This window comes from Alosa pseudoharengus, unplaced genomic scaffold (genome assembly GCF_046254945.1).
Source record: "Alosa pseudoharengus isolate Yale_2024_CS ecotype anadromous, Long Island Sound unplaced genomic scaffold, YU_APseudo_1.1 YU_APseudo_1.1_scf_15, whole genome shotgun sequence".
Taxonomy (NCBI): Eukaryota; Metazoa; Chordata; class Actinopteri; order Clupeiformes; family Clupeidae; genus Alosa; species Alosa pseudoharengus.
In genome coordinates this window covers 27,438,414-27,460,630 of record NW_027468620.1, presented here as the reverse complement: position 1 = coordinate 27,460,630, position 22,217 = coordinate 27,438,414, and the positions used below count along the sequence as shown (strand labels likewise).

The 22,217-nt window shown below is 46.0% G+C and overlaps 1 protein-coding gene across 2 annotated transcripts; it reads left to right on the top strand.

Moving 5' to 3' along the window:
* The first annotated feature begins 90 nt into the window (after nt 1–90).
* On the top strand, nt 91–22,189 carry urb2 (URB2 ribosome biogenesis homolog). Of its 2 annotated transcripts, XR_012987046.1 has the most exons (11): nt 91–142; nt 6,661–6,798; nt 7,156–7,332; nt 7,469–10,856; nt 12,094–12,254; nt 12,715–12,825; nt 14,257–14,499; nt 18,149–18,245; nt 20,065–20,204; nt 21,682–21,946; nt 22,088–22,189. XR_012987046.1 is itself a non-coding variant. In XM_076286098.1 (10 exons), exons 2-10 carry the CDS (start codon nt 6,673–6,675, stop codon nt 21,877–21,879), a joined length of 4,641 nt encoding a protein of 1,546 aa, XP_076142213.1. In that variant the 5' UTR covers nt 91–142; nt 6,661–6,672; the 3' UTR covers nt 21,880–22,054. The 2 variants fall into 2 exon arrangements, 1 of the variants encoding a protein (XP_076142213.1); XM_076286098.1 differs by lacking the exon at nt 22,088–22,189 and having other exon boundaries at nt 21,682–22,054.
* Nucleotides 22,190–22,217: the final 28 nt, after the last annotated feature.

The window sequence follows — 22,217 nt, the reverse complement described above, 5'->3', positions numbered from 1 at the left end:
CCAAAGCTGTACTGGAAAGATGGTAGGCAACCGACCCCTCTCATCGATGAAGTAGTCAATCGACTGTATTTGTCTAGCGGGAGTAAAGGTTAGAGGTTGAAGTTGAAGTGTCCGGCAACAGATGCGCCACATGTGTGAGAAGGTACAATTTGTTAATAATACAATCGATACCATGTGTGGTTGACTTATGTATGTGGGAAATTAAAAATTTAGTCGAACTCTTAAAGTTACATGGTGTCACGACTAAGGTACTCATGCTCGATATCGGCTACATGGGAGCTAAAGCATCAACGTGGGGCAAGTTTCATGTTAGCTTGCTATTCTGCCTGTAAACTAAGAGATATGCATGAATTGTTCCACGATAGCTTGCATTCTTGTTTTTATTTTTGAGTGGTAAGGTCAAGGTCTCAAATATACGACTGCCATGATTTTAAATTTAGCTAATTTAACGCTAACGTCTAAGATCCAGGATTGGACTAATCACCAGTGCCTTGAAAAACATTAGTCATTACCGTTAAAAATATAACATAAGTGTTTTGAAATAACTTTGGGCAGCATTTTAATACATATGTTCTGCATCTGAGTTGGTGTTACGTTACGAGAATTGCAGTAATTATGTCTCCCGCAGCGTACAACGTACAAGATAGCACATGTCGGAATATTGTAGTTAAATGTCTCCCTCTAGTGGTTAGAAGGCTGAATTAATGTAACAAGGGGCCAGACACACTAGTCTGAGCGAATTAGCCTAGAAAAGGGTCAACAGTGGAAGTAAATACAGCAAAAGCATATTTGGTATCATTTGAATCGTAATTTTCTGTAGATTAAGAATTTGTGGTGCCTACAGCGCAGATTTGTACCGAAAAAAATATATAGGGCTTTGAATGGAGCATGGCACAATGATTTTTGGGCCAAAAACGTATGTTAGTACATCTTGATATTAGCTGATATCTCTTAAGCCAATTGAAAGATATTCATCAAACTTGGTCTACTTACCCACTACAAGTTGTCAAAGAGCTGGCAAGACAATTTAGGTCTTGAGGTCAAAGGTCAAGGTTACAAGGGGTCACACAAATAACTCATATGCAGTATTTGGTTCATATCTCCAAAGCTGACCGATGGATCTTCATTAACTCTAGTACATTTATTGTCTATACAAGTTAGATGAACTTAGGGACTCAGGGCCATGGGGTCAAAGGTTAAGGTCAGTTTCATCCCCTGACATACAAGGTTATAGACGGTGGAGACATGCTAATCAACATGCCATGTTCAATTCAATTACTGTAAATATAGTGAACTTTTTTATGTTGCACAACATAGACTTGGTTGTTTTTGACATGGGGAGTCCCTATCTACAGCACAATGAGTTTAATACCCCTCCTCTGTATATAAGAATCAAGTATCTGATTGCAATTACTGTAGGCAAATGTGCTTAGCAGTTACATAAGTGAAATACTTCCACTAGCATAGTCATGACCTGACCAATATCTCTTTCAATGTTGCCCATGCAGTCCTTTCCACAGTACAAGCAGTGCTACTTCCAGCTGTAAATTATAGCTTTCTCTGCTGTTGTGACTTTCCATAAGTTAGTATGACTGTTAACTGTGGCCCTTGATTTTTTTCCCTTCATGGAAGGTGTTGTCCACTTTCTCCTGGCAATTTCTGTGACCCTGAAGACTAGCATTGTCTTCCAGTTTTGATGTTAGTAATGTGGCATGTCCGTTGTTATCTGTTCAGTTGAAGTTAGGGGTGGGCAAAAAATAATATCTAAACATTTTGGAAGATTTTGACGGTAGATATCAATAATATAATTAAATACGAATATGTTACAAGCCACCTTATAATTTCTTACAAAGCACATTAAGGGACACAAAGTATTAGGATAGCAGTTAATTTTCTAAATTTTGTTTTTGAAAGATGAGACTGTTGTAAGAAGCAATATTTTTCCCTGGGATGAATATCAGTATTTAGTTTTGCTCAGTACTGTCTTGATTCATTATTTTCCATTTCACTGCAATGGATGATGAGACTAACCTGACTCTCGTCAGATGAATTTCGTTCCGCCTAGCTCCACTAATCCATCTGGGATCGATCCATTGGAGTGTTGCTTCAGAAGGCTGGGCCTTATCAAAAATCCTTGCATACAGTACGATTGGATAAGCCACTTGTCCGTCCTCTATTAACATGCTACTTCAACCACTCACATTGAAGCCAACCCGTGACGCTGAGAACAGTCTCACAGTCACTTCTACGCTACGTCACATCTATGAAACTCCCGCCCTGCGTCCTGATTGGCTCTACCATAAAATCTGGTCCCGAAATCACTCTCAACGGAAGCGATCCCAGATACAAGGATACAAGGAAGTTTATTGTCACATGCATATAGTTACTGGAAGTAAGAAATGCAGTGAAATTATGTCTGGTGTCAGCCTATTTGTGCATTTATGGGGGGGGGGGAGGATTGGGATTGGGGGGGGGGGCACCAACAAGGTGCACCCAAGAGCAACAGGGACAAGGAAAAACTCCCTTACCAAGGAAGAAACCTTGGGCTAACCCAACTGCCAGGGGTCTTGGTGTGTGTGTTGGGGGGATGACAAGGGAGATGGGATAGTGTGCTGTGTATGTGGGGAGAGGGCAGTGTGCAATATGTGTGTTGGAGAAGCTTCCTCATGAGACAATGTGCTGTGTATTGGGGGGGGGGGGGGCAGTGTGCTGTAAGTATGTTGGGGATGTGTGTTGGAGAAGATCCTGAAGACAATGTGGGGGTCATGAGTGCTGAGGAGTGAATGAGTGCAAAGTCAGTATAGTGTGAGTTCAGAGTTGGGAAATGTCTGAGAGTGCTGAGGAGTGAATGTGTGCAAAGTCAGTATAGTGTGAGTTCAGAGTTCGGATGGCCTGGGGATAAAAAAACTTCTTCTGAGTCTCTCAGTTCTGGCTTTGTGACTACATAGGCGTCTTCTTGATTTCAGCGGTAGGAATAATCCATTGTTAGGATGAGAAGAGTCCTTTAGAATCTTTTGAGCTCTTAGGAGTACTCTTCTGGAATAGATATCTTGTAGAGCAGGGAGTTGAGTTCTTATAGTACGTTCTGAGCGCACTACTCTCTGCAGAGTACTACAATCTCTAACTGTGGAGTTCCCATACCAGGTGATGATGCTACCAGTTAGAACACTCTCAACCGTTGAAGTGTAGAAGGCCTTCATGATGGATGTAGAAACTTTGAATTTCCTTAGCTGACGAAGGAAGTAGAGTCGTTGTCTGGACTTCTTCAGAACATATTGAGTGTTAACAGTCCATGTTAAGTCTTCAGTAATGTGGACACCAAGGTATTTAAAACTTGTGACTCTCTCTACAGGTTGCCCGCTGATCATTAGTGGGGTGTAACTGTAGTTCTACTGCTGCCTTCTGTAATCCACTACCATTTCCTTGGTTTTATTGACATTCAGTGTAGGGCTGGGACAACGCGTCGACGTAATCGATGACGTCGACGCAAAAAATACGTCGACGCAAAATATGAGCGTCGATTCGTCAAGCATAACGTGTGCTGCTAAATATTTTTAATTTTACACCTTCAGTGTTTTCCATACGTTGACTAATCTGTGGCTGGGCACCACGAAATCAAAACCGGCCACCACACATTGATGTTCTATGTTGTAGGCCTGCTATTTAAATTAAAGATAAGATAAAATAATTTCATTGAGCTGCACTTTTTACTCACACAGCCTTTCCTCGCCCCGCCCGCTCTCTCTCGTAACGAGCCCGCTGCTCCTCCTCTGCATGTGCATTTAACAAAATATTCACGATTGTTGAAGGATTGTTGTTGCCACATAGAAGCACTGCATAGAACACAGTGGGCTACATTGCTATTAAATCCGCTTAGCATCGTGACCATGCTGCGCAAATTTGTTCAAAACCGCTGCATTAAAGTTAAAGTAAACTCTGCTAAGGTCTTATCACAACATAGTACATTGAGGAGACTAAACGAAGTTAAGTTACAGTAGGCCTATGCAATCAAGCAGTAGCCCTATATCAAAGCCTAATACTGTTTGGATGTCAAGTTTAGCATGCTTACTTGCAGCTGCTTGTATTACTCATGCAGGGCTCATTTTATTGACTCTGTTTGCAAAATCCCGATGGAAATGGAAAAGTGTTTTCAAGACTCAAAAGTGCTTGTCCAAAGGAGAAGTACGAACTGTTATTTGAACTACGTTATGAATTGCATCCACACATTTCCACACGAACGTCTTAAAATGACAGGCACTCAATTAGACATACACTAGCCTACTGAACTTTATTGAATGCTACCTCTGACTAAGAATACATTACTTTGCACTTGTAGTTACTTGCACTTCAGTCTTTTATTTTGGAATCTTAAGAGCAATAAACATATATTGCAATGTTAAAGAATTCATTTTTTTTCATTCAGATATGTAAATAAACATGTATAAGATGCTATTAGTGAATTAATGGGGAGATAATCGATAATCGAATCGAATCAAAATCGAATCGGACTGAAAAAATGAATCGTTAGATTAATCGATGCATCGAAAAAATAATCGCTAGATTAATCGTTTAAAAAATAATCGTTTATCCCAGCCCTAATTCAGTGTCAAACTGTTAGATTGACACCACTGTGCCACCTCATCAACCTGATCCAAGTAGAGCTGTTCATTGTTGTTACTAATCAGGCCCAAGATCACTGTGTCATCTGCAAACTTGATGATGGAGGTAAGACTACTGTTGGCTTTGCAGTCATGTGTCATCCATAAGATGGATGTGAGTGGAGTAAACATTGGTCTAGTGTTATCCAATTGCGTGCAGTGAGATTTTCAAATGCATGCTTGGTGCCGCCCCTCGAGTTGGGCCATTACATTGTTCGTGGAGGGACCCTTAATCTTTCTAGATTACCAGGGTCTGGATTTTCAGGCTAGAAAATGTCCACTTCCAAATCCAATTGTCCAATTAACAATTACCACTTGACTATTTAGTAATTTAGCACTCTGGAACAAGGCGTCCGAAGGAGACAATGTAGATAGAAGATTTTCCGAAGACTGTTGATCTTTATTCACCGTATTGCAATGATAGTACAGCCCAACCAAAGTCCAGACCAACCATCAAAGCAATAGGGAGGAGATGTCATCAGCTGGGGCCCCCGACAAGATCTCCCCTACGGATGGCTATACTGTACACTATATTTTATTCTCCCCAGCCCTTGAGAAGTGCCACCCTCTCACACCATCTCCATCAACACACTTCACCAATCAGTACCAAGCAGGGTCGCTTACATTGGTGGAAACCATCTTCCCATCATGCATAAAACTATATGCAAACCTATGTAATGCATAGGTAACATATGTAAAATAGTGTAGCCCTAAGTTTTTCTGTTTCCTTCCAGTTTGGTGAAATAAGGCCTTATATTATTATCTTCCTAGCTAGACAGGCCCTAACTCGTAAGGCACAGTGGCCTCCTCATCCCTGTCCTGTCCAGTCCTCACCAGCTTGATAACACCCCCTCTCCCTTAACCATGTAAGGAGGAGATCCTCTCATCCTGGTACCCCCAGTACTTTATGAAACCCATGATTACATCCCTTCAAATCCTGAAAACCCACCATAATACCTAGTAGAATCCTAGGTAATATCAGTCCGCTGCTGCTGTTGCTTATATGCCTACTACCAACTTCAGGGAACAAAGTATAACTATTGCAATGCGATGCAAGGGTAGTTTTTATTTCTAAAAGTATTCTATCAACACAGACATTTACATCAATTGTCTGGCGTTATAATTTAATTTGAAAGAAATAGCTGCAGATGACAATGTTTATCAGATGTTTGACAGAAATGGTTTGGATTTAATCTAAAACTCTGAACTGAAACAGTTATTTTAAAACAGGTATTCACACAGATGTTTGCATTTTTAAAACAGCAAATTATTTAGATTTCCCCTGGTTTCAGAGAGGCTACTACTACAATACTAAAATAAGATGTGGAGGTTGAAACAACTGTTTTTATACAGAAAATAAAGTTTTTTTTCGCTTTAATAAATGTCAATTCAGATAGTTGATTCTATGCCTCAGCCAGCTATAGCCTCATGACCTTTAACCTCTACTTGTGACCCCATGATCTTTAACGCCTTATTAGTTAATTTAGGCTTAATTAACTAAATGAGGATCCTTCAATCTGCTTGAGAGGTATAAAACAAACATTGCATGTCAACTATGACCTCACGTGACCTTGACCTTTCACCCCAAGACATTAAACACCTACTAATTTCATCAAGAACTTATTGTGAGTAAGTACACCAAGTTTGGTAAAGATCCTTTTACCAGTATGGGAGATATCAGCTAATATCTATATGTGATAATATACGATTTTGGCCCAATAATCATTATACCATGGTCCATTCAAAGCTGTATATCTTTTTTCTGGTACAAATCTGCACTGTAGGCACCTGAAATTCTTAATCTACATGAAATTACGGTTCGATTGATACCAAATATCCTTTTGCTGTATTAACTTCCACCTTCAACCCTATTTCGCTCAGACTACACGCCAGGATTTGGGTGATACAAAATCTCAGCTTTGATATAATTAACAAATTATATAGTATACATATTTTGAATATATTATGTATTTTCAGTGTGTGGATTTTCTCCCCCTTCTAGGTTGCATAAATTATGGCTGCCATATATTCTGGCATTCATCTGAAACTAAAGAGTCCTCACACACCTTGGGCAGACAAACTGAAGCTTGCTAGATTTGCATGGATATCACCACAGTGTGTTCTTCCAAATAAAGAACAAGTAAGAATGTTTATCTTTCCTTCATGTGTCAGTTTGATCATGGGGAGCAAGCAGAGACTACAAAAGAAAAAATGAAAAACAACTTTACTTAGCCATGTATTATGGACTCTGGATGTATTGTCTTTTATTATACAACTAATATGTTTTCAGCATTGAATCTGACCAGATGTTTTCAGATTAATCTTGTGTTTTATCAAATGGATTGCTGTGACATATTTTCAAATGTTCTAGTAGAACGTCCAGTCGACCAACTACCACACAGAGTGAAATAGTCTGGAATCATTCCCTTTAGGATGTTATGTTTGTTCAGGTTTGTTTGTTTGTTTGTTTGTAATATTTATTCCCCTTCTTCCCCAGGTTTTATTTGACTGGACCAGCCATGCACTCACTCTCTTTTATAGCAAGAAAATTGACTTGGCACAGGATGTAGTGGAAGGCTTGTGGGTTTACTTTGATGATATCATACACAGCAAAAAACTACAGAATGTCCTGAGTCAGGGAAAAACCATCAGCTTGCGGATAACAGTGGCACAGGTATTTGCCCTAGTGTGTATCACTTACAAAAAAATGTGATTTTGCAGCTTTTATCACTGCAGCAGTTAACTATTTTATTCTGCTGTTTTTGTAATTTTGCAATTCAAAATGTCGTCGTTTGTCTTCGTCTTTGCAGGTGATCAATGACCGAGTTGTTGAGCACAGCTCTGGCCAGCCCTCCGTCTCTTTGGCCACCGTGCTGAGCTGCCTGCGTGGCATTCTGTCCTCGCCCGTCCTCTCGGTCACCTACACTGCCAAGTATGAGCTGCTGGGAGAGCTGCTGGCGCGGCTCAGCCACCTGGCGTGCGTCAGGCTGGGGCCGCAGCCCAGCGGGGAGCCCCTGCCAGCCCACGAGCTGGAGGTGCTGCAGCTGACGCTGACCACCTACCTGGCGGTCCAGCGGCAGCAGGCCAACGCCAACCGCGTCTTCGCCCAGGTGACGACTCACCTCCTCCAGCCTCTCCTCGTGCTGCGCTACCTGCTGTCCACCAGGACGTGGGCGGAGGAGGACGGAGACGCCGCGCGGGTCAGGCAGCACGTCGGCAAGGAGATCCGCAGCAAGGCGGACGCCGTCCTGCAGATGGCGCTGTTCTCCGCCGACAGCTTGCAGTCGTACAAGGACGAGCTGCTGCCCTCCTCCACAGAGGAGCCAGCGGCGGGCGGCAGGAAGGGCCGAGCGGGGAAAGGCCTGTCCACCCCGCTCGCCACAGTCCTGGCAAAGCTGTGCGCCCCGGGCTCCTTTGACCCCGAGGTGTTCTACCCAGTGGTGTCCACTTCACTTCCTCTGCTCTTCAAGTTCGCATTGGATGCCTTCTGCAAGGGTGGCGAGAACAAGCTGCTGTGTTTCCACCTCATGACCAGGTTTGCGTGCGCGCTGGACTTCAACGACGACGGAACCCTCAAGGAGACGTTTGACGCGGGGAACTGGAACCTCGCCCTGCTCGCTCTGGACAGCCTCCTGACCAGTTGCCTCGCCGGGGACATTTACAACGTGGCGGCCGACCGCATCCAGCACGGCGAAGTGCAGCTCAGGTTCTACCGCGGTCTGACCCAGCTGCTGTTCAACAACGCGCAGACCGCCACGCCCGCGTGGTACCGCTGCCTGAAAACCCTCCTGGCGCTCAACCACATGATCGTGGAGCCAGACCTGGACGAGCTGGTCTCCGCCGTGTGGGTGGACGCGGACTGCGTGGAGCCCCGCGCGCGCAAGGCCCGGGACGCCCTCATCTCGGCGACGCTGACCATCTACGGCAAGCTGCGGCAGCTGCCCAGGCTCTTCGAGGAGCTGCTGAGCGTGGTCTGCCGGCCGGCGGTGGACGAGCTGCGGCCGCCGCTGCTCTCCGAGGCCGTGGGCGAGGCGCTGGCCCTCTGCCTGCTGGACACCCCGGCCAGCCAGAGCCTGGAGCTCTGCGAGCTCGTCCTGGAGCGTCTCCAGAGCCACGTCCTGCCGAACGCCCGGGAGCAGGACGGCGACGCCGCGCTGAAGATGTTCGCGCTGAGCGCGCTCCTGCACGCCCTGCTCTTCAGCCTGAAGACGCTGGACAACGCCACGCCCCTGCCCGTCGTCCGGCAGACGCAGAGGTTCATGGGAGAAATGCTGGCGGCGCTGAAGCCTCTGCTGGAGTGGCTCAGAGGCGTGCCGCCCTCGGGCTCCCTCTGGGGTCAAAAGGTCAGAGAGTCCAGCCTTTTGCTCACCTACACCTGGGTGGAGGTGGACTCCCTTTTCCAGATGCACTGCAGTAAATACTCCCTCTCCGGAGACAAGGCCAGCAGTGAGGTCAGCGAGCCAGCAGATGAAGGCCTCTGGCTTCTCTCTGAAGCACTGGTCAAGGACTGGGAGCAGGCGGCACTGGACGGCTATAGCCCTGTCAGTCAACTTTTCCAGAAGTTTCTGGCCTTGCAGATGATGAAGAAAATCCTCCTGAGGAGCGATTTTGCCACAGACATTAGTAACCTGGATGTCCTCCATAATGCCACCCAGTTCATAGTGGGCCGAGACGAATCATCGCCTGCCGAGTTTGACCAGCTGTGGGATGGTCAGATCAGCAGTGTGGATGCTGATAGCTACCCAGCAGCTCACTGGTATCTGGTGACGACCAACCTGCCTCTCATTGCCCCATTCCTCACAGATGAAGATGTAGCTTATTTGGCTAGCATGCTCCTGACATCAGTGCTGCATAATGATGCTGAGGAGAAGGGAGACAAGCAGGGGCTGTGTGTTGCCGTCATTTCAAAGCAGCTCATAGACAGCGCGCTTCTGATTGAGTTGCCTGCTCTCTACTCAGCTGTGGTGCGAAGCGTCACGCAGCGCTTGACACAGATTTTTGACACGCAGCGTGTTGGGAGCGTTTGCCCGTCCCTTCTGAAAACGGATGAGGAGTTTAGCAGCGAGGGCTGTGACACAGAGGTGATGACAGACGAGTCTGCGGGTGACGGAGGTGTGGATCCGGCAGTTGTCAAGAGACTGGAGTCTGTCGCTCAGCAGATCTTGACCGCACTTGGGTCAGGATCACTGATGGACCTCTCTGTGGCTCAAGTTGACGACCTTGTACGCGTGCTTAAGGTCAGCAGTGCATTAAATGTGGATGGAATGTCCCTGAAAGACTATTCTGAGCTCTTCCTGATCACATTCATGATTGTGACGTGCACGCAGCCTTGTAGTGATGTTGCAATTAATGTCAAAATGGCTTTCCTTAGAGACTCCTTCTGTTTCCTGACCTCCCTGCTGACGAGGAGAAATGCCCAGGTCATCCTGAAACTAGCCCGGGGAAGCAAACTGCTAGAGGAGGCCGTGACCTCTCTTTTCTCTCGCGCTAACAAGGGCCTGTTTGACGACGTCAGCGAGACAGACTGGTCATCTTTCCTGCAGGCGGTGCGCTCCTTCCTCCAGAGCCTGCTGCAGCTGATCATTGAGCGCAAGAGCAGCGTGCGCCTCAATCTGGAGCAGTTCGCCTGCTTCCTGACGGTCCAGAGCGAGGCAGTGACCACTGCGGCCGCCGTCACCACGGCGGCAGCTGCTGGCGGCGACCGGCCGAGGCTTTTATCCCTGCAGCTGTTGCTGGCCTCGCTCGGCACGGCAGCTGACGTCATGACCTCCAGCCTGGGTAAGAGCAAACAGCTGGACCAGACGCTCGTCCAGCTGCTGGGAGAGATTCTCACGGTCACGGAACCTGCCGTCCAGGCCAGCCTGATGGTGGTGGTGGGCGGGGCGGCCGGCCGGGCCTTCTCGGTGGACATGGTGGCGGGGATGGTGCGCAGCGAGCTGGCCTGTCTCGCCCACCAGGCGGAGGAGGAGGGGGCGCCGGAGACGGAGAGGCCCCCCACACTCGGCCACATGGGACTGTACCGGAGCTGCGGCATGCAGATCCTCAAAGAGCTGTGCCCTGCCCCACGCCCCATGGACTTCCTGTTGTCATCTCTGCACTTCCTGTCAGCTTACTACAGTGCCGTACAGAAGGCCAAGGAGCCCGGGATCGAAGACCTTTTTGTGGACATTTTGCACAACGTTCACAAATTATTGTCAGGTACTAGCCTACATTTGCAAATGAAAATAATTACCTCAACACATTATATGCAAGTAAAAACATTCTCCTGCGTTGATGGCCCTATGCCATAGAACAAGCATGCAAAATCAAATTACACTTGATAAATGTCATTCCATTATACCCACATTTCCTTTTATCAAAAATACCTGGAATTCAGTTACTTTGTTATGCAACTCTACTAATGGAAAAAAAAACAAAAAAACAATATGAAATGAATGATTATAAGCGTTATTCACATATTCTGTTATGTGTGGTATCAAACATCATGTCACAGAGGCAAATGAAATGTCCACTTTCAAAAAAGGGAGGCTTTGGCAGTAGCATGAAAACTCCCACAGACTGACAGTGGTGTTCTCCTCAACCCTGCTCGTTGTGTTAGAGATTAATCCTATCCTAATTAGTAATGTAGTCCTGTCTCTCATGTCTGACCGTGATTGGGCACACTGGTCAGCTTCTTGTCAGGGGTTGAATTTCGCTCCAAGCCTCTCTGAATAGATCATCTATTTTTCAGGAGCCATATTTATCTTCTTTTACTATCAATTATTCCACAACTTCCAAATGTTTGTAAACAGTTATTGTTTCCGAACCATAGATATAGTCTTCTGCCAAGACTGGAGACGCATGAGGCAATTCTATAGGTGAAATACAATAGGAGGGCAAACATGTCCACAGTTGTGTGGCCCTTCCACTCTGTCTATAGCCTGGCGAGCCAGACCCACATTATATAGGGTCTGGGCACTCACCGTTCGCAGTGCTCAGTCCGAGGGTCGGGATAATCAGTTGTCTTTAAAATTCCCTCTGCACGCAATAGGACGCAATAGGATATTTGTTTTCAAGTAGCAGGGAATTCAAGCCAAACCGTTGCAACTCTGCCATCAGTCATTATGTTAAGCCCAACAAACGACTCTATACACGATTTCAATGCCAGATTTAGTTTCGATTTCTAGAGCTCACAAGTCAACGGAGAGTTGCTAGACTAGCCCTGGCAAATGTAATTTGCTGCCGCTAGGGGCGCGTCTAGATTTCTAGGCTACTCTGTCTACTGACTGTGTCCTCTTGTTCAGTTTGAAATGTCCAGTTGGATTACCAATCACCACTTCAGCCACACATGCATTGCACATGTAACATGTGTTTGTGTGTGAATGAATTTGCTTTTTTTTTCTCATTTGTTTATTTTCTTTCTCGTTGTTTTTCTCTTTCTGTCTCTCTGGCACAGCTTCCTGGTTGTCTCGGGCAGAACTGGAGCAGCTGCAGACTCCAGTGAGGGATCTGATTGGTGAGCTGGTGGCCACGAGCTCCCTGGAGCAGTTCCACTCCCTCCTGCTGCTGCTGAGGGAAGGCCTGGACGTGTCAAAGGTCACCGAGGGCCACCACAGGGTCAGTGCAGCTCTGACAGAACCTGTCATGACAAACGTTGATCTCATTACTTTAGTCTCAGAAATGCAGAAATCTGATCTAATGTGACAGCTGTGTTGACAGATAAAATGTCAAGGCTCAATCTGGCATTAGTTGAATTTAAATGAATGCATACAATTGTATCAAAATAGTTCTTCATACGGTAAGGTACAATTAGAAAAAAAAGTATATGTTGGTGTGAAGATGTTATTTTTTGTACTGTATCCTGCTTATCCAGATAAGTAAAGTTGCAAAAGGGCAAGGCCCCTTTGAAGGGTATGACATTATTTGTGACACTGAGGTGTTGAATCACCCAATTTTCTCCCTGTCATGTCGTGTCACTCCAGTGACAGTGGAGCTGTCACAATATTATGAGTCCCTCACAGCTTCCGACAGATAGCCCTCCTCTGCCCTCTATAAGATGAACTGTTGTGTGTCACAGGAGGTTTTCTCAGCGGTGACCATCACCAGGCTCCTCGCCAGCGGCGGGCTCCCAGAGTCCTGCTCCAAGGCATTCTGGCTCATCGCCCCTCAGATCATATCGGCCCTGGTTGTGAGTATTTACAACTATTTTTTAAAAACATCAGCAAAATAACATGTACGCTGTTTCAGTTGGGTGTTTTTATTAGATGTAACTTCGTCTCAGATCGCTGCGTTTATTGCTCCTGGATGAATGCCCTTGTGAATAGAAAAAAGGGCGTTTTTATAAAATGGCGATTTAGGAACTGTTATGGATTGCGTGTAGAAGAATATACATCTCTCTCTGCGATGATTGCTGTTCCAGGACAGATAAGCCCAAGCACTTGGGACAGGCCTGTTGCAGGACATTTGATTTTAGGTAGGAGATGAAACTGTAGCACAATGTGTTTTTAGTTTATCCCAGGAAACCCCAGGGGCTGAACCTGGCACGGAACAGTAATGAAACGCAGCTCTTTTTTCCCTCCGTTCCTTGAGATGCGTCTCTTTGTGAAGCACGTCACGCCTCTCCTCTCCGTTCTGCCGCGTCCTTGACGCCGCCGAGGCGTCCGAATGCGCTCGGGTGGAAATGCTCATCTTTCCGACTGGCGGAGCCCAGTGCTGGACCACGCCGGCCCACAGCTCGGCCCGTTCCCCCAAGCTCATTCCCGTCCTGTCACTCAGCTCTCGCGGCGCGGCCAGGAGAGGGACAGGCTGTCCCACCAAAGTGCCGCCTGTCCGCTTCCATTAAGCGGCGCGTCTCTGTTAGTTTTCAGTTCGCCGCGAGTGCAAAACAAAAACAGAAACGCGGCATCTATTCCTCGCGTTGTGTGTGTTTTTGCTGAAGCGCACAAGCATTATGCATGCAGGTGTACGCACTACGCAGGCCTGACTTTTACTGAGTCTAAATCCGTCAGGGCTCAGATGGAGGCTGCTGTAAGTTTCATGTTAGCCGCTAGAAACTCATCCATATGAAATGGGATCTGAATCTGGGAGGTTAAGTACATCTGAAGGAACAATATGCAGGGCTATAAAGAGATAATGAAAGCCTTGAGTCTACTGTAATGCTAATGTAAGGGTTTGTATACTCCACAGAGCACTGATGCTAATTAGAAATGAGGTGGTTCTGCTGCAGATGTGGATCTGCACTGGATCAGAGCCAGAACTATTCCAACGGCCAGCTGTTGCGCTTTTTTCGACCAATGCTTTTCGAGCATTAAATAAAGTGCTGATTCTCAAGGCCTCTTGCGTTGGCCACTGTGACAGCATGTCAGCGCGTCAGCTGCTTTCATTAAAGAGGCGTGTGTTTGATCATTTGGCCATTTCTCCTCTGGGTCTCTCTCTCGCCCCATCTGTTCGTTCTTAATCTCTCTTTACACCTCGTTTTGAAACTCTACCCCACTAATGAAGCCCTCTTTTCTAGCTTCTGTGAGATTGCGTCCTGTGTAGTTGACTTTGAACTCTGAATAGTATTTGGCTGATTTCACAGTAGCGTACATGACTTGACATTGTGTGATTTTGTCCTCAGTTCATAGTGAAGGAGTCTGGGAAGGAGACATCACTGATCTCTGCTGTCACCGTCCCGGCACTGGAGGCTTTGGCAGTTTTACTCCGTCAGGGGGAAGGAATGCTGTCCAACCCACATCATGTCACCCTTGCTCTGGGGGCCGCACAGTTTGTCCCTCTGGACCACCTGTCCGCCCAGGACTACCATGCAGCCTTTGAGGCCATCCATGAGGTGCTGTTTGCCATCATCCAGTGCCATTCACAGGTGAGTACAGTATTGGATTATCGGTGACTCCTCTTGTAGACTCGGGAGAATCTGAAAGACGGAGACCTTTGTCTCACCTCTTTGTGCACACAAATTGCATTGGAAAATTACATTTTGTTTCCAAGTTTTAGGGAGCTGGCTTCAGGCAGTTAGCTTAAGCAGTTAGTTTTGGCTAGTCTACTCTCATTTCAGTTTTGTCCCATAGACAAGTGTCAGTGATGTATGAGTGTGCTGGAATTTTGGGTTACTGTGGTCATCAGTAATGTGGTGTATGGAACTGAAGCAATTGGGTATTGTTGTATTTTTGGTCCCGGATGTGACCACCACGGAAATGTAAATCAAGCATGTGTGTCTGAGCATGAAAGTCATTTCAGGGCAAAGATCTGTTGACAATCATGACAAATATGGGTCATTTTCAAACACAAATACAGATGGTCAAGCTGGAAAGATAGGATTGTATCACTTAATATGGAGCTTCATATACTTGTAACCTAAACGTAGCCTTAGTGTTGCCTCCTGACTTGATTCCACTGTACCCTGTGTCCTGGGGTCCAGAACCCATGAGTGGCTGTTCTAGCTGCTTCAGCTTGTTAGCTTTGGGAAGTAAGTACAGAACATGGTATTACTTGGATGTCTTTATGTTTAATGTTTGTTATGTTTATGTCCATAGTGATTTTTCACCAATAGAAGGATGGTTGAATACTGTGTATACCAACACTTTAATAAACTGTTATAAACCGTAGTTGCCACTTGTTGCCAAATATAAGGGTTTGATTAATAGGGGTGTTTTGATTTTGTCAAGCTTTATGTGTTGAGAACTCATTAATTCAGGTCGGACTTTTGAGTTTTTGTTGGCAAGCTGTGCCATGCCAGATTTGTTTTTTGTTTTTTCGTTAACAGTGCAGCATGTAGTATTCCTGTCAGAACTGACCTGTTTAGGCTTACAATAATGACTTACACCTGCACCTAAAATGCAAATGACTGCATAAAGTCCTAAAACAAACAAGATGTCTTGTTAAATCTCGTCTTTGTGGTGTCTTTTAGAGTTGAACTGACATCGTGGTTGTGCGAACACTGTTTTTTTTTTTTTTTTGGTTTGTTTTTAAAAAGCACCTCATATTGCACCTTTTAAAGAAATCCAATGTTGCTTTCCGGGCCAACAAAACAAATTACTCGTTTTCTCTTCAGTTCTTGCCTCCCATCTTAATATTTTTCTCTGGTTTTGTGGGATTTAGGAATTTTTCCCGTTAATCACGCTTTTGTCGGCTAGAACGAGTGAATCACTGTTTGTGTTTGACACTGTGATGTTGTTCTGTCGACACATCCTCTCCACAAAAACAGGATCTGTCTTTCCAAACATCTTTATATGTTATTTAGTAATCACTCCCTCCAACATGGGTTTTGTTTTTATTTGCCCTCTCCTTGCTTCTCATGTCAAGAGACATTATTTTATTTTATAGCGTTATAAAAGATCTAGATAGTGAGACTGGAGATCTAAACTCCTCCAGTTGTGCCTACATGTCTGGCATGCCTGGGCTTCTTCCTGAGGAGGGCAAACTGGAGATGAGAGCGCTTTGTCTTTTTCTCTCCCTGCCTGGTGTGCATTTGGATTTGCCTCAGCCTGTCAAATCCATCACCCAGCAAATCCATCAGAAAGTGATTTGGTGCAAATATTTTGTCTCGACTGCCTTGGACTCATGGACTGGCCTCTCCGGAGAAGGAATCTGTTGGCTCATTATGGAAATGCCCAGAGGATACGTGGACTGGTTATGCAACCACCACCACCCCCCCCTCCCTCATCTTTCAAAGTCATCTCATTCCATTCCCCTTACCTTGACAGTGGTACTGCTCAGACCAGTGTTGGCTTTCGCCAGTCATTCACTTCAAGATCCACAGTCATCCTGGTGGACTCTCGGGGATAATGAAAAGTTGTCTGTACTGCTTGACAGTGTGTCCCAATCCTCCCCACTCCAGTTAATGATGTGTCTTCACCCGTCCAGCTGCCAGAGTGTGCTGCCAGTCAGCTAGCTCTCCGGAGCGTTTGGACAGTATGGTTTCTGCCGAAACCCAAACCCATTCCCCTGCTTTTTTCTCACTGCCTCCAAGGTAGAGTAAAGTTAGTCTCTTGTCTGTTCAGGTAATAAGAAAAGTACTATTTTCTAAATGTATATTAGTCTTACGTCCATGTCAGCTACAGTGTATTAATCTGGAGAGTTTGGTTCCCATTGGCTATTATATAGACTCTATTGTGGAGTTAATAGGTATAGTGTACCTGAGTGTAGTGACTCAGGTAAGGTTAGTTTCTCGTCAGTACTGGGTACAAGGTGTCGTTGGTAACAGACCTATTGTGTTGACTCTTGCTAAGTGCGTAAAGTTAAAGGTGCTCTAAGTGATGCTGGGCAATGTCACTTCTGTTGACTTTCAAACAAAACAGAGAGCTAGCTCGCTACTTCCTCCCCCTCCCTCCCACGCTGCTCCCGTGCAATTGAAACTCTCCTAAACGCGCATCTCGTCTGTGATTTGCTGGAACAGTTTGTTATGTTTTCATGGGCTAGGTTTGCCCAGGTTGTTTTTGTTGCCGTTCTTGGAGCCTGGGCTGTCCACAGAGATTGCGTTTTTTTACAGTGTAATCAGGACACAGACAGCTAACGGTTGGTTAGGGGCTGTTTGCAGTAAGTGACATAAAATGTTTAAGCCTAAAAAAACGTGTGGCATCGCTTAGAGCACCTTTAACCTCTCAGGTGCCAGCTACAGGGTGTTCACGTTCATGAAGCCCTCGGTCACACCTCCAGCAAATCATTGTGTCTGGAAGGCGTTCTCATAGTATGGCGAAGGGACAAGTAAGTGGAGGCAGATGTGGGAAAGAGAGAGAGAGAGAGAGAGGGAGAGAGTGAGAGGGTACAATGTTGGCAAGGCCCCTGCCGAGCGCATGGAAACCATTACCACGCTCGCTGCTGCCCAATGACTCACAGGCACATCGAGACACTTGGGGAAGTGTGGGCAAGTTCGCCTGATTCTCACAAGAACCTGGCGGCACATGGCAGCGCTCACTGCCATCAGAGCTAAAAAGCTGCACAGCGTGGCGCTGCTGCAGAGTGGCTTCTGGGGGCACCTTTGACAACGTTGCCGCTCAAAAGGTGCCGGGGCTCAGATCCGAAGCTTTCAACTTCTGAATGTTCTTGACTAATTTATGTGAGTCGCTCCAAAGCTATTCACACAGTAGTGACTTAAAAGGAAATATTAAATGTATTTTTAAGCAAAAAAAGCACAAAGTCACTGGTAAGTGTTAGAGAGACATTGCAGCTTTTATCAAAAGCTAGTGAAGTAAGTAACTGGATAACACTAGTATCAAAAACACTATGGGTTGGCAGATAGCTAGAAAAGCATGTGTGTTTTATCGCTTTCAAATTGCAGTCATCCAAATGAATATGAGGATACCATAAAAAAAACTGTCCAAATATTTTTAAATGAAAATCTGCTCAAATATGTTTTTTAGACCTCATCTGCTTTCTCATTATCTGTATCTTCTTGCCATAAGTCACATTAAGGGGCACAACAATCAACATATAATTTTTGTTCCCCCATACAGCAGGTGTCACTAACTTCTCCACATTTTGATGTTTTTTTTTACCTTCCTCTCGACGTCCAGGTGATGCTGACTGCAGCTCCAGCCTTCTTGAACTGTTTCTACCGACTCGTGGCCTCCATAATGTCCGAGGGAAAACAGAAAGGAGAGGTGGACAGAGGTACGCTTCTCCAGCCTTGCCAACATCTTAGAATGTCTAAATCTCCTCATGCCTGACTCACCCACCACCGGCCAGTGGAAGAGCAACATATGGCAGATATAGTTAGTATTTCCACAGTGGAAGATGTACTGTATGTGTTGAAGAAAAAAGAGCATTTATGCGCACGGCTCATCAGAACCAGTTATGAAACTGAATTATGTTACCCTAATGAATTCTGTTATGACATATGTTTCTCATCATGTCATCCACTTCAAGGGCCTTTAGCTCTCTCAAAGCTGAAGTATTTCTTTGGCCCACTTAGAAGTACATCCATCAAGTTCAGTTTAGATCATATTTCAGTGTATTGCTGTGCCTATGTCCAGTCCAGGAACCTTTTTTCGTTTTATTTTTCTTACTTGTCAGTCACTGCTGCTCTGCAAGGGTATGTGTTTACTCCTAATGTAATCTCTTCCTCACAAAGTTTGTTGTCTCTTCTATTCTGGCCTTGTGTGTTAAAGTGAGCTGCTGTCTTAACACGTTTAGCAGTGTTGTGTCTGGTGCTCTTGTGTGAAGTTGTCATGTCGTCGCCCCTGATTTGATAAGTCTCCCCACCTGACAAGCGCATGGCTCCAAGCGTTTCGTTCCGGAGGTTGACTCCAGGCCTGCCATGAGTCCTCTCCCGGGCAGTCTGAGAGCGTTCCCAGCAGCTAATTAAGCCTTATTGTGCATGCGCTTATTATAACGCAGTTGGACCGTGGAGCAGCACCAAGGCTTGTCAAACAGATGACCAAAAAAACAGGGGGCAGTTGGGCTGCAAATTGGTTGGTACAGGTCTGACTGCAGTCATAGTTTTTTTCCAAGCCTCATTATCAACTTTTTAAACTGCCTCCTGGTTCTGAGGGCTGGAGTTTTGACGCTCATGCAGACACACACACACACACACACACACACATAAAAACAGGCTCTTTTACTTGGGGCCTGTTTACCTGGAATGTTCAAAGCTCCCTTTATGGTGATTTTTTTTGGGAGTCTCAACTTTCTTGAAGGAACGAACACAGACACACAGACACCTCTCCCTATGGTTTTGTGGGTTGACTCAAACTCTATAGAGGGAGTCACAAGGACGTCCGATTTTTGTCTTGAAAAGCCTTTAGAGTCCCCCTTCACAGCGTGGCTTCACTAGCCTGGAAACTGGACACCTTTTTAATGTCCCTGATCCATCCCTGATGATTAGGCTTCTTTTTTCTCTCTCTCTTTTCTAAGATGAAAGTGACTTGCATCAGAGAGACTTTCTCTTCCACCCGTTATCACTGAAAACCCAGGTCTGTACAGTAGACATCAAAGCCCAACTTGCACACCCGAGGTGTCACGGTGCATTCCACAAGGGAGCGTTTGGTTTTTAATGTGCTGTTTATTACAGCACAATTTTCCGTGGAGATCATTAAGAGACCATTGTTGATGTAGTGCCACTGAATTTGTTTTCAAGTGAAAACAAGCATTGTGTTGTGGTCTCATCTACACTGACGTTTGTGAGGGGCAAATGCGTTATCTGCCCTCATACATGCATGCATCTGTACATGCATTATGCGTATATGTTTCCATATGATGGAGGGAAATGAAACTAGTCACAAAGGCAAGTTTGTGCTGTGACACATCTCATTAGCGGTGGCCAGTTCTCTCAGGCTGTTCTAGGCGCAGCATGTTGTTTTTTTCCATCTTCACCATGATCTTATTAGACAAGACAATTTAAAGTGCGCCCCCCATCTTGGTGGTTTGGCGGTTCTGTCGCGTCCCCCTTGATGAGCTGCGGAGTTCAGGTTCTGTCCCTCTTGTGCCACAGCGGCAGAGAAGGACGGCGGCGAGCTTCTGAAGTGCGCTCGACTGGTGGAGAGGATGTACTCGCACGTGGCCACTACCGCCGAGGGCTTCACGGTCCTCTCGTCCTTCATGGTGGCGCAGTACGTCAGCGATCTGCAGAAGGTAAGATCTGTGACGGCATCAGATTTCACTCCGGTTTCGTTGCTCTGAAATATTTGGATTGTGTTCTTTAAACACGACATGCAAGAGAGGGGGAGAGAGTTCAGCTGCTACACTTTTTTACAGCAAAATTCCTTGACCGTCTAGCTGCTCCTAAAAAAAAAAAGGCCTTTATGTAACAGTAATCCCTTTATATTGCCTATGTGGAATGTACTCTACATTTCCCTTTCGAAATCATGAAGTGGCGTTTTGTTGAAGAGCAGTCTAACCATCTTTCTCCAAACAGGCCGTCCCACTGAAAGAAATAGTCATCATCTTAATGTGTACCAGCAGTTAAACATTTTATTTTATGGCCTTTGTGGTGTTTAAGAAATGTTAAGTACTTTCTTAGGCACTTTCCCCCTCCCTCCCTCCCCCCTCCACTCTTTCTCAGCCACTCTCTTTCACTCACACTCTCGCTCTTCCACAGTCACACCTTTTCTCTCTCCAGACACACACACACACACACACAGACACACACACACACACGTGCAAACGCACACCAGAAAACACACACACACGTGTGCTAACGCACGCACGCGTGCACACACATTGGCATTCCCTCTCTTCCTCAGTTTCACCCCCCTCTGCCTGCTTGGCTCGATGACTCCGCGCGGCTGGTCTCTGTTTCCTCCGAGGCCTCATACTGCACCCATGAAACGCAACCCTGCCGCAGCTCTCCCTCCTCCCTCACGCCTCCCCCCGTCCCTCCGTCCCCATCACAAGCCACTCTCCCCATTTCAAATACACACACAGTGCAGGCAGGTTCAGCACAGCTTCCCCCCTACCCAGGCCCGGAGACACGCTGAGGCTCGGAGACAAAGACACTCAGAGACTTTCGAAAGCCCAACCATTCGGCTCACAGGTGCCGTCGGTGTGTGAGGCGCACCTCAACTGCTTATTTGGCTGGCGTCTGGAAACCCTTGCCAGTAAGTTACCCAGTTTCCACCTGGCAGAACATAACGTTCCACTCTGGCTTAAAGCTCACTTTTGGCTTGCGCAGGTGAGGGAATAATGATGAGGTGGGTAGGGGAGAGTGAATAGGATTGTCAGTAGCGCAAAGTCACAGTTTTTGTAAGTTAGTTTTCGCAATGTGAAGTGCTCTTCAGGCCAAAGACTCCTGTCCCGGTGTTTCAAGGAACTGTTGGACCACTAACATTTTTGGTGCAGGGAAGCTACAAACTAAAATCCCAGCCAAATTGAAACCAGATCTTCATGCCGCCAGTCATCTAGAAGGAAATGGAAAAGAAGAAATGCATGCCCCCCCCCCACCCCAAGGGAAAAGCTTGTGTGTATGTGTGTGCATATACTGTTTGTTTGTGTGTGTGTGTGTGTGTGTGTGTGTGTGTGTTAGATGTTTGTGAGTTAACGCAGTTAACGTTTGTTGGACATGGAACGTTGAGCAATTAACCATCTACTTGCTCTTCGCCTCTTCCTGAAGGTGACCCTGCGTCCAGAAATCAAGGCCCACCTAACCGAGGGCATCTACAGCATCATGGACCTGTGCGCCGAGCGCGACGTCAAGTTCCTGAACACCACCCTGCCACCGGGGCTGCGCGAGGTGTTCAACGAGCTCTACGGCAGCTACCAGCACTACCACAAGGCCCAGAGACAGGGAGAGGACAAGTACACCGCCTGAGAAGAAGGCATGAAATTGGGGCATCACAGAACTGTGTTATGGAAATCATGTACAATTTTGCAGAAATGTAAATAGCTTTTTTTTAAATGTTGTATTGGTCCAGAGAGACATAAAATATGTCTTGTCTCCAATAAATCTCCGCACATGAGAAATGTGCACATGCTGTTTTCATTCAGACTGTGGTTACTTGTTCTTTTTTTCCTCTCAGAGATGGTCCAACAATGTGATTGCATCTGGAGATTGTTTCCAAATGATGGAGAACAAAGGGGTGATCCTCCCAAGCCTTCACAGGGCAGTAAGGCACCGCAGTACCAAACTTGGATATGCAGTCCTCTTCA

Excerpts from the sequence above, each read along its gene's own strand:
- urb2 (XM_076286098.1), top strand. The coding sequence starts at position 6,673 with ATGGCTGCCATATATTCTGGCATTCATCTGAAACTAAAGAGTCCTCAC. Across the intron at positions 7,333-7,468 it reads TGCGGATAACAGTGGCACAG|GTGATCAATGACCGAGTTGT; the intron begins GTATTTGCCCTA and ends TCGTCTTTGCAG. Across the intron at positions 12,255-12,714 it reads TCACCGAGGGCCACCACAGG|GAGGTTTTCTCAGCGGTGAC; the intron begins GTCAGTGCAGCT and ends TGTGTGTCACAG.